General features: G+C 39.8%; 1 protein-coding gene across 9 annotated transcripts in view; it reads left to right on the top strand.

Moving 5' to 3' along the window:
- LOC137347714 (rab GTPase-activating protein 1) overlaps nt 1-18377 on the top strand; it is a 225995-nt gene that overhangs the window by 194015 nt on the left and 13603 nt on the right. For all 9 annotated transcript variants that reach the window (XM_068012542.1, XM_068012535.1, XM_068012536.1 and 6 more), the window contains 4 exons: nt 5737-5778; nt 6471-6599; nt 7662-7754; nt 9297-9407. In XM_068012542.1, the coding sequence (XP_067868643.1) occupies nt 5737-5778; nt 6471-6599; nt 7662-7754; nt 9297-9407 (375 nt within the window). The remainder of the gene's footprint in view (nt 1-5736; nt 5779-6470; nt 6600-7661; nt 7755-9296; nt 9408-18377) is intronic.

Genomic DNA, 18377 nt, shown 5'->3' with positions numbered 1-18377 from the left:
CGTCCACTGTCGGTGAGATATTTTGCTTTTGAGTAATGGATTGAATATTGAAGTGTCTAAAGGCTGTGAGATTGCACTTTGTTTTACAAAATTTATGTTGAATAGGATCTTATGGTGTGAGCAGGTATATATCATTTGTGTTGGTGTTGAAGGTCCCTTCAGACTGTAATCGTTCTAACAGTCGATGTCGATTTCCCGAGAACCACCCAGGTTTTAAATTTCATGTTGGTGCTGATTCAGGTGAATGCTAATATAATTGGGACATCCTGAATTAGTGAACGGCACCATAAAGAGAAAATTCGTTTCATTCATATAAACTGTTGATGGGTGTACTACTAAATTCCCCCCTCCTAATTTTGACTGTCTTATTTGCTGCTGCTACCCCTACCATCTATTCAAATGAGTATGTGCTAATTCTGTTCCAGCCAGCCAAATAAATTGTATGCAGAGCATGCAGAGAAATAAATCCAAATCTTGAAACTGTACTGGTGAAAACTCTGCAGTGTAACCAGGGCAATGGAGAAAGATATCAGTACAATTTGGCTGGCAACAATACCTGCATTTAAATATTGAGGGTTTTGAGTTTGTTGGGTATTTGCAAGGCAACATTGGTCAGCAAGGATGAATGATGAGTGGGAAGTGCAAGTCCATGGTGCAACCAGCGCCGCTGTAAATTCAATGTTCCACTGTAATAACATTTATAAACAATGTAAATGTAGCTACCGTGCTTTGGTAATTGATAAAATGTATTAAACACTAAAATTTCCTCTTCCCATTTCTTCTTCTCAAGACTCCTGACTCTTTGCTGTTCACCCTTCGTTGCCTTGCCTGAGTGCTTGTTATTCATGTGTAAGCTTTCAGTTTTGGCAGCTATTTAACCACAGGAGGGATCACAGCTGAGCCTGATTTGGAGCCTCTTGTCCCTGCATGCGTGCATATTTTGAACAGGAATTGCTGGGCAGTGATCAAGAACCAGAAACATGGCCACGTTTTTCCTTAACCAGGGTGCTGAGGTTTTGTCTGATCAGAATAATTTAGCTGCTTACTGCATAAACTAGTTACTTATTAAATACTGCTTAACCATCAACTGCTTATGGAGAAATAATATCTTTTCACTGGATATCCAAGTCATGTGAGCTTTATTTTTAGTAGTTATTACATTAGAGATGAAGAATTATTGTGTGCTGAAAATGTTATACAGCATTGGAAGCAAGCAGATGTGCCTATGTTCACAAAGGGGGAAGAATCTGATTTTGCAGACCCGTTAGCCCAAAATTAATCTTGGATAAAATAATATAAATAATTCAAAGGACCAAATTGGAGGAATACCAATGCAGTAGTAGATTAATAACGTAATAAACTGCCCAAAGAGTAAGATGCTTTTTAGCAAATCTCAATTTCTTTCAGAATATTACAAACAAAGTAAATGGAACTACCAATGATAGGTTTATTTAGGCTTTCAGAAAACCTTAGACAGTTTCCTACATGAAAGACCTCCAGTAAAGCTACAAACAATTACAGGGTAAGTTGTGCAACTAAATAAGAAGTTGAGTAAAGAATAGGATTTAGAGTACTTGTGAGAGGTTTAGTGCTGGACTGAGGGAAGATGTTGAATGAAGTACAGGAATATCTGTGCATATGTCCTCATTGTTTAATATTAAATTTAATGCAGAAACCAAGTTCATTGTGTTTGCATTCAATACTACTTTTTTATTATTTGTTCATGGGATGTGGGCGTCGCTAGCTAGGCCAGCATTTTTTGCCCATCCCTAATTGCCCTGGAGAAGATGATGGTGAGCTGCCTTATTGAACCGCTACAGTCCATGTGGGGTAGATACACCCACAGCGCTGTTAGGAAGGGAGTTCCAGGATTTTGGCCCAGTGACTGTGAAGGAACGGCAGTATAGTTCCAAGTCAGGATGGTGTGTGGCTTGGAGGGGAACCTGCAGGTGGTGTTCCCATGCATCTGCTGCCCTTGTCCTTTTAGGTGGTAGAGGTCGCGGGTTTGCAAGGTGCTGCCAAAGGAGTCTTGGTGCATTGCTGCAATGCATCTTGTAGATGGTACACATTGCTGCCCCTGTGCGTCGGTGTTGGGTGGGATGAATGGCACCCCATCCATAAATAATCAAGCGGACGGAGTGTTTTTGGAGCTACACCCATCCAGAAAAGTGGAGAGTATTCCATCACACTCCTGACTTGTGCCTTGTAGATGGTGGACAGGCTTTGGGGAGTCAGGAGGTGAGTAACTCGCCGCAGGATTCCTAGCCTCTGACCTGCTCTTGTAGCCACGGTATTTATATGGCTACTCCAGTTCAGTTTCTGGTCAATGGTAACCCCCAGGATGTTGATAGTGGGGGATTCAGTGATCGTAATGCCATTGAATGTCAAGGGGAGATGGTTAGATTTTCTCTTGTTGGAGGTGGTCATTGCCTGGCACTTGTGTGGCATGAATGTTACTTGCCACTTATCAGGCCAAGCCTGGATATTGTCCAGGTCTTGCTGCATTTCTACACGGACTGTTTCAGTATCTGACGAGTCGCGAATGGTGCTGAACATTGGGCAATCATCAGTGAACATCCCCACTTCTGACCTTATGATGGAAGGAAGGTCATCGATGAAGCAGCAGAAGATGGTTGGGCCTAGGACACTACCCTGAGGAACTTCTGCAGTCATGTCCTGGACCTGAGCTGATTGACCTCCAACAACCACAACCATCTTCCTTTACGCTAGGTATGACTCCAACCAGAGGAGAATTTTCCCCCGATTCCCATTGACTCCAGTTTTGCGAGGGTTCCTTGATGCCATACTCTGTCAAATGTTGCCTTGATGTCAAGGGCAGTCACTCTCACCTCTGGAGTTCAGCTCTTTTGTCCATGTTTGAACCAAGGCTGTAATGAGGTCAGGAGCTGAGTGCCCCTGGCGGAACCCAAACTGAGCGTCCCTGAGCAGATTATTGCTAAGCAAGTGCTGCTTGATGGCACTGTCGACGATCCCTTCCATCACTTGACTGATGATCGATAGTAGATTGATGGGGCGGTAATTGGCCGGGTTGGATTTGTGCCTTTTTTTGTGTACAGGACATACCTGAGCAATTTTCCACATTGCCGGGTAGATGCCAGTGTTGTAGCTGTACTGGAACAGCTTGGCTAGGGGCACGGCAAGTCCTGGAGCACAAGTCTTCAGTACTATTGCCGGAAAGTTATCGGCCCATAGCCTTTGCAGTATCTAGTGTCTTCAGTCGTTTCTTGATATCACGTGGAGTGAATCAAATTGGCCAAAGACTGGCGTCTGATGCTGGGGTCTTCATGAGGAGGCCTTAGCCTTACCTTTTGCACTGATGTGCTGGTCTCCCCCATCATTGAGGATGGGGACATTTGTGGAGCCTCCTCCTCCTGTTAGTTGTTTAATTGTCCATCACCAATCACGACTGGATGCGGCAGGACTGCAGAGCTTAGATCTTATCCATTGGTTGTCGGGTCACTTAGTTCTAACGCATGCTGCTTACGCTGTTTGATGCGCAAGTAGTCCTGGGTTGTAGCCTCACGTGGTTGACACCTCATCTTGAGGTATGCCTGGTGCTGTTCCTGGCATGCCCTTCTGCACTCTTCATTGAACCAGGGTTGATACCCTGGCTTGATGCTAATGGTAGAGTGGGGGATATGCCAGGCCATGAAGTTACAGATTGTGGTTGCGTAAAATTCTGCTGCTATTGATGGCCCACAGCACCTCATGGATGCCCAGTTTTGCGTTACAAGATCTATTCAAAATCTATCCCATTTAGCACGGTGGTCGTGCCACACAACACGATGGAGGATATCCTCGATGTGAAGATGGGACTTTGTCTCCACAAGGACTGTGCATTGGTCACTCCTGCCAATACTGTCATGGACAGAAGCATCTGCGGTGAGCAGATTGGATGAGGACGAGGTCAGTTATGTTTTTTCCTCTTGGTTCTCTCGCCACTTGCCACAGACCCAGTCTAGCAGCTATGTCCTTTAGGACTCGGCCAGCTTGGTCAGTTGTGGTGCTACCGAGCCACTCTTGGTGGTGGACATTGAAGTCCCCCACCCAGAGTACATTTTGCGCCCTTGCCCCCCTCAGTGCTTCCTCCAAGTGGTGTTCAACATGGAGGAGTACTGATTCATCAGCTGAGGGGGGTGGTAGGTGGTAATCAGCAGGAGGTTTCCTTGCCCATGTTTGACCTGATGCCTTGAGGCTTCATGGCATCCAGAGTCAATGTTGAGAACTCCCAGGGCAACTCCATCCGGCTGTATACCACTTTGCTGCCACTGCAGCTGGATCTGTCCTGTCAATGAGATAGGACATCCCCAGGGATGATGATGGCGTGTCTGGGACAGTGTAAGGTATGATTCATTGAGTATGGCTGTTGCTTGACTAGAAACAAGAAATGCTGGAAGTACTCAGCAGTTCTGGCAGCATCTGTGGAGAGAGAAGCAGAGTTAACGTTTCAGGTCAGTGACCCTTCTGATGAAAAAAGGTCACACTAAGCTGATATAACATAAATGAAATGAGCCTCAGTAGGCAGAATAATCTTTACTCTCTCGACCTTTTCTTTTCATTTTTATGGTTTTAAAAAAAAGCTTTTATTCTTTTAGAAAAAAATTAATGTACAAAAAGATCACACTAAGCTGATATAACATAAATGAAATGAGCCTCATTAGGCAGAATAATCTTTACTCTCTCGACCTTTTCTTTTCATTTTTATGGTTTTAAAAAAAAGCTTTTATTCTTTTAGAAAAAAATTAATGTACAAAAATCAATCTAGATGTAAACCATCATTATAAAATCTCATGTCCAGATCAGGGACCTTGTGTAGAAATGTTCCATGCTTTATAGAGGACAACATCTGACTCTTCACCCTTACCATCACCCCCAATAAAAAATGAGCTTGCGTGTTACAAATTTAAACGTTTTTGTTTTGCTTCTAAAAATAGTGCAGTCAGTGTGCAAATTATTCCAGCAAATGACAGAGGTCTTGCATTTTGTCTGCTTGTCTGTTTGAAATACCAAAATAGTTGAAAGAACATTTTTGTTTTAATAATCTTAACTGCTGTTTTACAGTCATGTTTTTCCCCTAAAATAACACAGCCAAAGAAGGCAATTGTGTGTGTTGTGTTAAACTGTTAATCGCATCATGTGTAGAATTCAACAAGAGTCCTTTTCATAGAAAAGCCTAGGGCCTGAGAAATTTACTTTAACAAACTAGAAATACATCAACACTTGAACATGCTCTCTTTTGGAAGCCGTGGCCTACACACTCATGATCCTACGTCTGTTTGGATTTAGCAAGTATTGTTGTCTGTAATATTGAATATGCCAATCTGTGAATTAAACAATGCAAATGGAAATGCTGTTGAACTTAAGGCCGTCTTGCCAAAATTGTTGCTGTAGTTCCATTCTGGCTTAACACAGTGGACCATTGTATTGTTCTGTTCTCACCAGTCAGTCGGTCCTCAGCTTTCAGCATCAAAAAGAAAAATGCATTTGCTTTTACATAGGAATGGCAGACCAGTTACACTTAATTAAGCTGCAGTGTCTGGTTTATCTTGGGCTCCTGAACATTTAAAACTACATCAGAAATGAACAATAGATGGTTAATGTTCTTGAAATTGTTTACATGAATGTACATGTATAGTGTGTGGGAAAAATGAATTTGAAAACGTTCAGAAATATTTTCTTGCATATACTTAACTAAACTTTTGTAACTTTTTTAAGGGTATAAGTGTTATCTTCAATGTTGCACTTGCTTTACTGAAGGTAAGAGTCAAAACTTTTCTTGTATATTCACAATGTGGTTTAAAATATAATTCATTATCTCCAAGAGTGGAGCATTGTCATCATTTATCCTACTTTGTAAATATTTTCTATTTGTTAATATGTAAATATTAATTTGGATGTAAGCCATCATTAACCATCTTGTGATTAATCTATATAGTCATTAATATTATTGTGATGAACTTTGTATAATGCTGAATGAAACTTTGTTTCGATGCTCCAGTTGCATCTCCCATGAACAAGAACAGAATTGCAAATTGAACACTTTATATTGTAAAATTCATTTACTATTTCAGAAAGAGTTTTGAAATGTCATTCATGAGCACAGTTTGGGCATAATTTAATTTTAGATATTTTCTGTTATATACGTTTAAAGTACTTATAGTTTGTGCTCAAAGTTGGATAATACTGATGGTGTTTCCCACTAGAAAAGTCTGTTTTGTATTCTTTCAGTATAATCATGTTCAGTGTTTCAGCTCACGTGAGGATGGCCTGATTTAATGAAAGAATCTGATTAGAATGAGAGTAGCAATCTGGGCTATGCATTGGCACAAATTTAATCTCTTCCAGCAGTGAGCCGGAAGCTTTATATGCCAAGATTTTACTGCATGCTGGTTGTCAGTTCCACAGACTTGTTCAGATAGCGCTAAAATCTGTTAAAATTTATTCTGCAGACCTCAAAAGACGATCTTCTGTTAACAGACTTTGAAGGGGCCTTGAAGTTTTTCCGTGTTCAGCTTCCTAAAAGGTATCGCTCAGAGGAGAATGCTAAAAAACTGATGGAGCTGGCTTGCAGTATGAAGGTAATCAAGTATACATTTCATAGTTGCTCGTATTCAGTAAAAAAAAAAGGTAGACAACTTAACTGGATTTAAATGTTTTTAGAAGAATTTTATTTGATTGCATTTATTGAAAAAATGACACAACTAGACAGAACATTAACTTATTTTGGCAAAGGACATGGTATAAATATGATTAAGTCTGCTTAGTGCAGGATTACATTTTGTGAAAAAGCTGGAAAAATGTAAAAACCAGTATTTTGTGGATTTTTGTTTTTTAATCTGCTTTATTTAGGATTACAGATTGGACTTGATTGCTTTAACAGATACTTTGAGGTCATTCCCATTGTGGTTATTTTTTCCTTTAATCTCACTAATAGAAATGCTGGTATAATTGCAGACACAGTCACTCTGAAATTTTTGGACACAGGTGAAAGCAGTTCTTTTCCTAAAGAGTTAAGCCCAGGAAATTCTTTGTTTCTCTTCCTGACTTGAGGAAAAGTTCTATTGTGTTGTATTCCTATCAGCAGTGTTTTTTTTATTTTGTTTCAACACATCTTACCTGTACCTTCCCTTAGGCTTGACTCAGGAATACAGCCCAGTTACTGGTGATGGTCCTACTGCATCTTGTACAACTTATCCAGGACAGTCAGTGCCAGTGATCCATCTAAATGTGGGAGCCTGCTACAATATGTATTTGCACTTTCTGCATACATGTGGAGGTTTCCAGATGACAACTCCCAGCTAACGAATATTCTGCCTTCCCACAGTGTGAAGCTGCTACAACAAATATGGATCAGTGGCTAACTCAACGCAGATCGGGGACTGAATCTACTTGTCTGTATGATTACCCCCCCTGTATCACACACAACCATCAATCAGGCAGGCTACTAGTGACTTTGTTTTAAAATACACATAATCACTAATTATACGAACAGCCCATTTTTAGACAGGTGCCCACTGATGAGAACTTCTTTAGGTAAATAACATGTCCGTCCAACGGTGCTTCATGTTACTCCTAAAGTATAAACTGAAAAGTGCTGTTTAATTTGAAAATGTTTAATTTATTAATGTTCATATGTACAGATTAGCCAGAAAAAACTTAAGAAGTATGAAAAGGAATACTTGGTAATGCGGGAGCAACAGGCTCAACAGGAAGATCCTGTTGAAAGGTTTGAGGTAGGAAACAATCAATGGCAGCAACAGCCAACTACCTGATATCCATGTCTGAATATACAGTTATCGTTGAATCTATTATTATTTCAAAATCTTCAGTTAATGTCCCTTCCTACTCGTCAGTTTACTGCGATGAAGTTAGTTTTCTAGTGCCAGCTTCCAATCTGTCTGCTGGAAAACATGCCTCATTTATATTGTAAGTTGGTTATTTCTACAGTAGTTAGGTTGATTTTAATGCAGATACACTTTTTGGGTGCTTCTGCAATCTCTGGAGCTTTGGAAGGATCCACATAGGCTAGCGATAATGAAGCTACTTACTTGGACTAGATAGAGGTGTTGGGAGCAGTTAAGCCATTTGCTGCCTGTCTCATGTCTTTTGCCTGCCACTGAAGACATGCATTGAATGTGTTTTAGTTTGATCCCTTCCTCCGAGGACAGTAGCAGTGCTTTGTTTAAGTTTATCACCATCTTTAGAAATATTATGGGGACAAATGGAGACTATGTTACTCCTACTGGAATTTAAAGCACTTCAGAATTCAGAACAGGAAAGATGTTTGTTTGGAGTGCACAATTCAGGAGCTTTGTAGTGTCCAAATTATAGGAAATGCCAAACCTTGATGTAAATGGAGTATTAATCACCCAACAGCCTGTACTAAAACCTATTATTTCACTGCCCCTTTTTCACAGTAAACTTTATTTATCTGGCAAATGTCATTAGGTCAAAAGTCATAAGTAGTATTCATTCCAGCGCCAACCAATCTCAACCCCTGCACAAATTTAGCAGATATTGGGTGTAACTTTCACATTTTTCTGAATTAGATCTGTTTCTTGCCTATTGATGCCATGAAGAGGTAAATAATATCTACTAAAGCTCAGGAGTATTTTGTGCAGAACAGCATGTTTGTCCTTTCACATAGAAATAACAATGTTAAAACTGTTCAGTTTTAAAATGTTCTTCAGTTGTATTCAGAGTTTTAGTGCTGCCTCTGGAAAGGCAGTATGTTTTGTCACATTTGTTTACAGGGCTTGTTAACGTATTGAGTTAAGATGTAGTGTATTCATAGTTTAATGATGACTCCTGAAGATTTAACATAGCACGGGCTGCACAGTGGTTAGCACCACAGCCTCACAGCTCCAGCGACCCGGGTTCAGTTCTGGGTACTGCCTGTGCGGAGTTTGCAAGTTCTCCCTGTGACCGCGTGGGTTTCCACCGGGTGCTCCGGTTTCCTCCCACAGCCAAAGACTTGCAGGTTGATAGGTAAATTGGCCATTGCAAATTGCCCTTAGTGTAGGTAGGTGGTAGGAGAATGGTGGGGATGTGGTAGGGAATATGGGATTAATGTAGGATTAGTATAAATGGGTGGTTGTTGGTCGGCACAGACTCGGTGGGCCGAAGGGCCTGTTTCAGTGCTGTATCTCTCTATGACTCTATGGTTTGGGTAGAGTTAAGAGTTAACGGGTCAATTTAGAGGACTGTATTGTTAGCCTAAAGATGATTTATATAAAATATTTTCACCTCAATTGAACTGTTCTGTTTTTCTGCAGCGTGAGAACAGACGTCTACAGGAAGCAAACATGAGATTGGAACAGGAAAATGATGACCTTGCACATGAGCTGGTTACTAGCAAGATTGCACTCAGGAAGGACCTGGACAATGTAGGTGTCAACTCTGCAGCCGTTTTGACTGAAGTGAAGACTGTAGCTGCTGTTCTCTTTTCTTAAAAAAAAAATCTGTTTGATTTGCTATTAATTGGAAAATGAATATATTCTTAAGAATTAAATCTCATGAACAAACATTATGTTGAAACTGAACTTGCATTTGATAATGCAGTTCATCCTGTACCATTGTGATACATTACAGAGTATGTAACATCTTTAATTCTGCATTTCAAATAACAACATTCATATATGGGTGGCGCAGTGGTTAGCACCGCAGCCTCACAGCTCCAGGGACCCGGGTTCGATTCTGGGTACTGTGTCTGCGTGGGTTTTCACCGGGTGCTCCGGTTTCCTCCCACATTCAAAGACTTGCAGGTGATAGGTAAATTGGCCGTTGTAAATTGCCCCTAGTGTAGGGAGGTGATAGGGAATATGGGATTACTGTAGGGTTAGTATAAATGGGTGGTTGTTGGTCGGCACAGACTCGGTGGGCCGAAGGGCCTGTTTCAGTGCTGTATTTCTAAATAAATAAAAAAAATATATATATATATTAGAAGAGCAAGTTGGAGAATTTTGGAATTTTCTTTGAACTTGCTGTATGTACAAGGTCCCTAGTGTGCAGTTGTGGAAACTGCCACAGGATTTCACCCTTTCCCTGTTGATTGCATTGAGACCAATAGATGAAGGTCTGAGTCTTAATCCTGTCACTTTACGCTGATTATCTAATCCCCATGTAGTTCACACCTGCTGCTGAAGTGTGCAAGATGTGACATGCATTTGGATTATCAAATCCTTTGATATTTGCTTCTTAATCAGATGCTTTTCCAGATGCTAAGACTCCAGTTTAGCAGGTAATGTGCAAGGTATGAGAGTCCCAAGCTGTAAATCAATGGAGTGTAGAAGTTTGGTATCATCTGACACCATATTGTTTACTTTTAGGAAGGTTGAAATGTGTAATGCGCATTCTTTAACCAACCTCATTGGTTTACACCTTAATCTGCTGCCTTTGCAAATACAAAGTGAATCCAACCTCTGAGCACCTGTGTTCAAGTTAAATATTTAACGTTAGCATATTGGCAAGTTTTAGCTCTCCTAATATGGCGATCACAGCACTAAATTTTCCCTATTTTAAACGAGAACAATGTATATCCTAGTTTGTAAGGCAGGCGTTGACTTTAATACCATCTGGTTAGTGTATCACTAAGCTTGCTGACAGTTTAAATATACTGGAAGTAAAATATAATTTTAAACATTACATTGAAAGAAGAAAGCTCAGTTTGAACAATATTTTTAATGCTTAGGTTCTGATTGCTATACTGGGGAGATACATTGTTGTAAATAACGTCACTTTAAGAAAAAAGTTGCTAGTTTACAGATGAGCTCACTGAGTTGCTTTAGCTAGAAAGCCAGTTAAAATTGTTGAGTGTTAATTGGCAGTCATTATTGTAAACAGCTGAGCAGTACTTGGGACATTCAAAGAATCAGGGCAGCTAACTGCTTTTGTTTGCACAGATCAAATTGCCTGCTTTTTCTTTCTTTAAAAATAACAACTTAGTATTGTTCCGATACATTGTTAGAAATATATTTGATTTTGAGGGGCTGTTGTAAAAAAAAAATGGTTATTGTATTGCGATGTTCCCAAACACTGAACAGATTTGAAGTCAAATCTACACATTCATGCCACAACATCTGCTGTAGGAATTGGCCTTGAGGTGCTACAGGATTCTAAGGGTCTGAGTAAACATGGCTGTTGTAAGTCAAATTTATAATGCAAAGCAGACATTTTAAATCTGTTTTCTCACCTTTGCAGTATGTACAGCTGACCCATTAACTTCAAAATCAGAGTTTGCTGTAGTTCAAGTCAAAGTCTAGACCTAAATCATAAAAAACAGCTTGTATTTATTTAGATTCTTTAACGTAATAAAATGTCTCAAGGCACTTCACAGGAACATTATAAAACAAAATATGACACTGAGCATAAAATGATGGTTACTGATTTCTCTTTTCTCAACAAATTACCATTAACTGCTGTTTATTTTAACCTCTTCCACAGCTCAGCTGTTTCCTGGTATGCACAAATATGTCCTCAAGGGCATTAATCTGATGATTGGTTTCAATCTGATTCTCATTTTTGCTTTGTAATTTAGCTTTGCTGTAACAACCTGCAAAAATTAAATATGTGGAACACCTCAGACAAAATTTGAAGGGAAGTTTCCTATTCCTTCCCTCCCTCCAAAAAGCATCTTAAATGAAAAGAAAGAACACTTGAGTTCAGTTTTACACAATGGAAATTTATTACAGTTGGAGCTTTTGAATAAGGACAATGGGGTAATGTCAAAGTTAATTATAAAGCTAACTTATTTTATTACATAGTTTAGAGCATAGAAACGGGCCATTTGGTCCAACAAGTCTATGCCAGTGTTTAAGCTCCATACAATCCTCCTCCCACTTTAATTCATCTCACCCGATCAATATATCCTTTTATTTCTTTCTCCCTCATGTACATATCTAGCTTCTTCTCATAAAATATCAAAAATTATTCTCTCTTGCCTAACAGCCAAATATATAAACCTGACATACTATCCAGTCTGGGTACTGGTAGATTTTATTGCCTCCTGCTGTTAACACTTGCCTGTTCTTTTGTGTCATCTAGCCATGTTCTTCTTTGCCTGAATTTTAATTTATTACCATCAGTTTTTTCCAGACAGCAGCAACTTTCCTTTTCACACTCAAATAATGTGCCCACTGTATATATACTTTTCACCACAATCAGCCTCAATCCCTCCTCTTGTGTTAGTTCAAGAATCCTCTCAATAATCAACCTTCATGTCCAAATAACTATCAACATGTGCCTGTAGCACCATAATTCAAGCAGTTTGTAATTTTACTTCAGCATTCACATCTATACGTTTATGCATTTTACTTTATCTCCAGCTTGATATTACAGTTCCACAGGAAAACACTCAATCTGTCAAACATAAACATTTTGATCAATTTTTATTGTTTCATCTATCTCATAATGGATTGCCTGTTAATAATTTGATTGACTTCAAGATTACGGAAAATAAGTAAATCAAATAACACGGTTAAAGGGTAGACAGAGTGCTAAGATTAAAAAATAGTCTGTTTGATCTCTGCAGCAGATAAACATTTATCTCCCTTCCAGTGGTGTAAATACTGAAGAAAACCCTTGCCTTCAGTTATTCCAATCTGTCAGCTCCAATATCTGTTGCACCAATTGGATTTTTATCAGGATAATTCAAAAAGTCAACATTTAAAAGAAAATAAGAAGAATTGTATCGGTTACCTCTTTGAGAGCCCGCACAGGCTTGATGGGCTGAATGGCCACCTTCTGTGCTGTAAAATCCTAAGTACTTGTCTGTGTTGGCACTTCACTAAAGATTTACTTTATTTCAAATGGAACTTTGTTTAGAATGTTACCTGTGGACCAAATGTCCCCCAGTTACTAGGCTCCCTGGTGTAGGTTTGTTGAGCTGATTTCACAGATCAAAACATGTTTTAAAATCCAATGGTTTTAGAAGATCTGACTCAGCAAGTATTATAATTTGTGAAGCTAAGACAAAATTGAAAGGATTTGCAGTTCAATTGGAGGACAGAGCCTACCCAGTAACTTGGTGTATTTAAATGTAATTTTCAGTCATTCCCAATTTTGCTAATTGTGCATGAGGCATTTGAAAAGTAGCCTGAAAAACAGAGAAGAAAACCTGCTCTCCAGCTGCAAATAAAGTATTTTTTATTGACGTGCTTCTCGTTCACCTTGGTTTTGATTCAGACGTAGAATGTTTAGATGTTTTATAGTCCGATCCCACAATACAACAGTTCTCCGTTGCCAATAGGATAAAAAAGTTGTCATCATTTTTACAAAACAATAGCTGAATAAGAAGTAACAGCATTCACAAACTTGGGCTCAATTATGAGTGTATTTATTAAAATGAACACAACCACCTTTTTTTTTTTAAAGATCCTCTGCTGTTGCCATGCTTTCTTCTGAAGTAAGAAGGACATGGACAGTCTGGCCAGCAAGTTACTAATATGGAAACTTTGAGAAGAGGAAATAACCTCCCAATAATATTACTCATGTAGCCAGGAAGGAAGAGCAGTTCTATAAAGTAGCTCATAAGAGAAGAGGTTGTTAGCTAAGGTTTAATTTCATGGAAGTGAAGGCAAATTATTGATCTGGTTAGGAAATTGGCTAAGCAAAATGAGACAGAGTAGGGACAATGGGCAGGTGTGTTACTTGGCAGAATGCAACTAGTTGTGTCTCACAAAGATCTGTGTTGGGGCCTCAACGATTCCTGTGTTTATTAATGACCTAGATGATGGAATAGAAAGCCACATATCCAAATTTGCTGATGACACAATGATGGGCAATATTGTAAGCAGTGTTGATAGAAGCATAAAATTTCAAAGAGATATTGATAGATTAAATGAATAGGCAAAACTCTGGCAAATAGATTTCATTGTAAGTGAATGCTAGGGCATCCACTTTGGATCGACAAAGGATTGAACAGGGCACTTTCTAAATGGTGCAAAGCTAGAAACAATGGAGCTCCAGGTACATGAATCATTAAAATGTCATGAGCAGGTACAGAAAATAGTCAAAATGCTAATGGAATCTGGTCTTTAGATCTAGAAGAATACAAGGGGGTAGAAGTCATGCTTCAGCTATACAAATCCCTGGTTAGACCACACCTGAAATAATGTGAGCAGTTTTGGCCACTGCACCTTAGGACAGATATATTGACCTTGGAGGGAGTGAAGTGTAGATTTACCAGAATGGTATCTGGACTCCAAGGGTTATATTATTAGGAAAGATTGCGTAAACTAGGATTGTATTCCCTGGAATTATAAAGTTACGGGATGATTTGATAGAAATTTTCAAGATATTAAGTGGAACAGGTAGGGTGAATAGAGAGAGACTATTTCCACTCGTTAGGGATTCTAGGACTAGGAGACATAGTCTAAAAAGTAGAGCCAGATCTTTGAGGAGTGAAATTAGGAAACACCTCTACACCCAAGGATGGTAGACATTTGGAGTAAAAACAAGAAATGCTGGAAATAATCAGGTCTGGCAGCACCTGTGGAGAGAGAAGCAGAGTTAATGTTTCAGGTTAGTGACTCCAGCATCTGCAGTATTTTGCTTTTATTGTTATAATGGTAGAAATTTGGAATTGTCTTTCTTAAATGACAATTGATGCTAGATTTGATAATTTTAAATCCGAGGTTGGTAGATTTTTGTTAACTCAAGGTATTATGAGATATGGGACAAGGGTGATGATATGGAGTTAGGTCGCAGACAAGCCATAATCTCATTGAATAGCGAAACAAGCTCAAGGGGCTAAATGATCAACTCCTGTTCCTATATAATATGGAATAGGTTCTGGTTGTTTTTCCTCCCTTTTTCTCATAATTGCACTGAATGCTTGTTTATTGAATTTTTTTTTATTCGTTCAAGGGATGTGGGCATTGCTGGCAAGGCCAGCATTTATTACCCATCCCTAATTGCCCTTGAGAAACTGAATGGCTTGCTAGGCTATTTCAGAGGGCATTTAAGAGTCAACCACATTGCTATGGGTCTGGAGTCACATGTAGACCAGACCAGGTAAGGACAGCAGATTTCCTTCCCGAAAGGGCATTAGTGAACCAGATGAGTTTTTACAGCAATGGACAATGGTTTCACAGTCACCATTAGACTAGCTTTTTCATTCCGGATTAAAGTCCGAGAACTTGGTTATTGGGTTCTGGGAATTAATTATCTTGAAAATCCACACACATCATCTTGATAATATGTTGCTATAACTAAGCTATTTAATTTAAAATGAGAAAACTTAAGAGAATTAACAAAAATGAGAGCGCATGGATTTGGAGGCAACTTATTACGTTTGCGTAGGAAATTAGTTAGGAGGTAGGAGACAGGAAGTAGGAACAAATTCTCAAATTCACAGGGGTTGACTCATGGTGTCCCCAGGGATCTGTACTTGGGCCTCAGGATTTCGTTATTTATGAATGACTTGAATGAAGAAAGAGAGAGCCTTGTATCTTAGTTTACTGGTGACGGTAAGTTAGGTGCCACAGTAAATAATGTAAAAGGGAGCGGAACATTGCAGTGGGACATTGATAGATCAAGTGAGTGGCTAAACAGTGGCAGGTGGAGTTCACTGTGGGGAAAATATAAAATCATCCACTTTGGACTTAAGAAACATAGAGTATTTTTTTTATTCTTTCATGGGATATGAGTGTCGCTGGCAAAGCCAGCATTTGTTGCCCATTCCTGATTGCACTTGAGAAGGTTGTGGTAAGCTGCCTTCTTGAATTGATCAGTCTATCTGAATGGTGTGAAGCAAGCTACTGTAAGTGAGCAGAGAAATTTACGGGTCCAAGTACAGCAGTCACCAAGGATGGAAGTTATGTAACTGCTGTACAGAGCTGTGGTGAGACCCCATCTGAAATGCTGCATTCATTTCTGGACGCAGCACCTGAGGAAGCATATATTGGCCTTGGAATGGGTGCAGTGTAGATTGTAGCCACGGTATTTGTGGGTAAGGATTGTTAAATTGGTTTCAGCATCTTCGGCCCACCGAGTCTGTGCTGACCATCAACCACCCATTTTATACTAATCCTACACTAATCCCATATTCCTACGACATCCCCACCTGTCCCTATATTTCCCTACCACCTACCTATACTAGGGGCAATTTATAATGGCCAATTTACCTACCAACCTGCAAGTCTTTTGGCTGTGGGAGGAAACCGGAGCACCCGGAGAAAATCCACGCAGACACAGGGAAAGCTTGCAAACTCCACACAGGCAGTACCCAGAATTGAACCCGGGTCGCTTGAGCTGTGAGGCTGCGGTGCTAACCATTGCGCCGTCCCAAGATAGTGAGATAGTGACCATAATACAGTTAATAATCATGGAAAAGGGCAAGGATAAAACAGAAGTAAAGGTTCTAAATTGGGGAAAGGCAAATTTTACGAAGCTGAGAGGGGACCTGGCAAAAGTGGATTGGATAGAGCTATTTGAAGGAAGATCAGTGGTAAACCAGTGGGAGGCATTCGAAAGCAAGATACTGCAGGCATGTCCCCACAAAGATAAAGGGTGGTACGGACAAATCTAGAGCCCCGTGGTTATCTAGAAGCTTACAGGGTAAGTTAAAGCAGACAAAGAAAGCTTATAACAATCACAGAAAAGCTTAATGCTTTAGAAAGCCTAGAGGAGTAGAGAAAGTGCAAGAGTGAAGTAAAAAAGGAAATTAGAAAAGCAGAGAGAGGACATGAAAAATTATTGGCAGGTAAAATCAGATAAAACATCTTTGGGCTTTCCAAGTACATTAAGAGCAAGAGGATAACTAAGGAACAGGTTGGGCCTATCAGAGATGTACAAGGGAACTTGTGCCTGGGTGCAGAAGATGTGGGCAGGGTTCTTAATGATTTTTTTATCTATATCTTCACAAAGGAGAGGGTTGATGCAGACATTATAGGTAAAGAGGAGTGTGAAATATTAGATACCGTAAGCATAATGAGAGAAGAAGTACAAGAGGGTCTGACATCCTTGAAAGTGGATAAATCGCCAGGGCCGGATGGATTGCATCCCAGGTTGTTAAAGGGAGCCAGGGAGGAAATAGCGGAAGCGCTGAGGATCATCTTCAAATCCTCACTGGATACGGGTGAGGTGCCAGAGGATTGGAGGTCTGTGAATGTTATACCATTGTTTAGAAAGTTCGCGAGGTATAGGCCAAATAATTATAGGCCGGTCAGTCTGACCTCTGTGATGGGTAAGTTATTAGAATCAATTCTGGGGGGCAGGATAAACTGCCACTTAGAAAGGAAATTAATCAGGGATAATCAGCATGGATTTGTTAAGGGAAAGTCATGTCTTACAATAATAATGAGATGCTGGAAATGCTCAGGTCTGGCAGCACCTTGGAGAGAGAAATAGAGTTAATGTTTCAGGTCAGTGACCTTTCATCAAAACTGGCAAAGGTTAGAAATGTAATATGTTTTAAGCAAATAAAGCCAGGGTGGGGCAAGAGATAACAAAAGGGAAGGTGTTGATAGGACAGGGTCACAGAGAATAACTGACCAGAAGGTCATGGAACAAAGGCAAACGGTATGTTAATAGTGTGCTGAAAGACAAAGCATTAGTGCAGAGACATGAGGGGTATAATAAAGAATATATATATTTGAGTAGCAAACACAGTGCCACTGTGTGATGGGGAGACATGTTTAATTTATCTTTCTACTGAGTTCTCAGCCTTACGCCATCTGTGCAGGAAAGCATTAAGTGGGAGCGAGGTGATGGGGAGGACGAATTATGACTGACTATGATGTGCACTTCCTAATGGCCACCAGTAATGGTGGCAGAGGCTTGAGAACTGGTAGCCCAGCCGTCAACTACAGGATGTGCTTCTGGAGATAAAAAGGAAAGAAACAGAAGTTGACATTAGGGAATAATATATATTTTAAAAGAAATCGATTTTATGAAATTCACATCACAGCTACCAAGAAAAATGCCCAAGTTTGTTTCATCACTCGTTTTTTTTTACCATGTGCCTGCCCACTTTTTTCATGTTTGTGCTTTAGGCTAGAGCTGTTCATTCTTCTGTCAATTAACACCGTCTCTGTACTAACACTTTGTCTTTCACCACACCATTAACATACAGTTTGTCTTTGCTCCATGACCACTTGGTCAGTTATTCTCTGTGACCCTGACCTATCAACACCTTCCCTTTTGTTATCTCTCGCTCCACCCCTGCTTTATTTGCTTAAAACATATTACATTTCTAACTTTTGCCAGTTCTGATGAAAGGTCACTGACCTGAAACATTAACTCTGCTTCTCTCAGACCTGCTGAGTAGTTCCAGTGTTTTTCAGATTTTCAGCATCTGCAGTATTTTGCTTTTATTATAGTCATGTCTTACTACCTTGATTGAGTTTTTTGAGGAA

The sequence above is a fragment of the Heterodontus francisci genome, chromosome 32, assembly GCF_036365525.1.
Source record: "Heterodontus francisci isolate sHetFra1 chromosome 32, sHetFra1.hap1, whole genome shotgun sequence".
In the NCBI taxonomy this organism is placed as follows: domain Eukaryota; kingdom Metazoa; phylum Chordata; class Chondrichthyes; order Heterodontiformes; family Heterodontidae; genus Heterodontus; species Heterodontus francisci.
The sequence above is the reverse complement of the archived record's forward strand: the minus strand, read 5'-3'. Positions and strand labels throughout refer to the sequence as shown.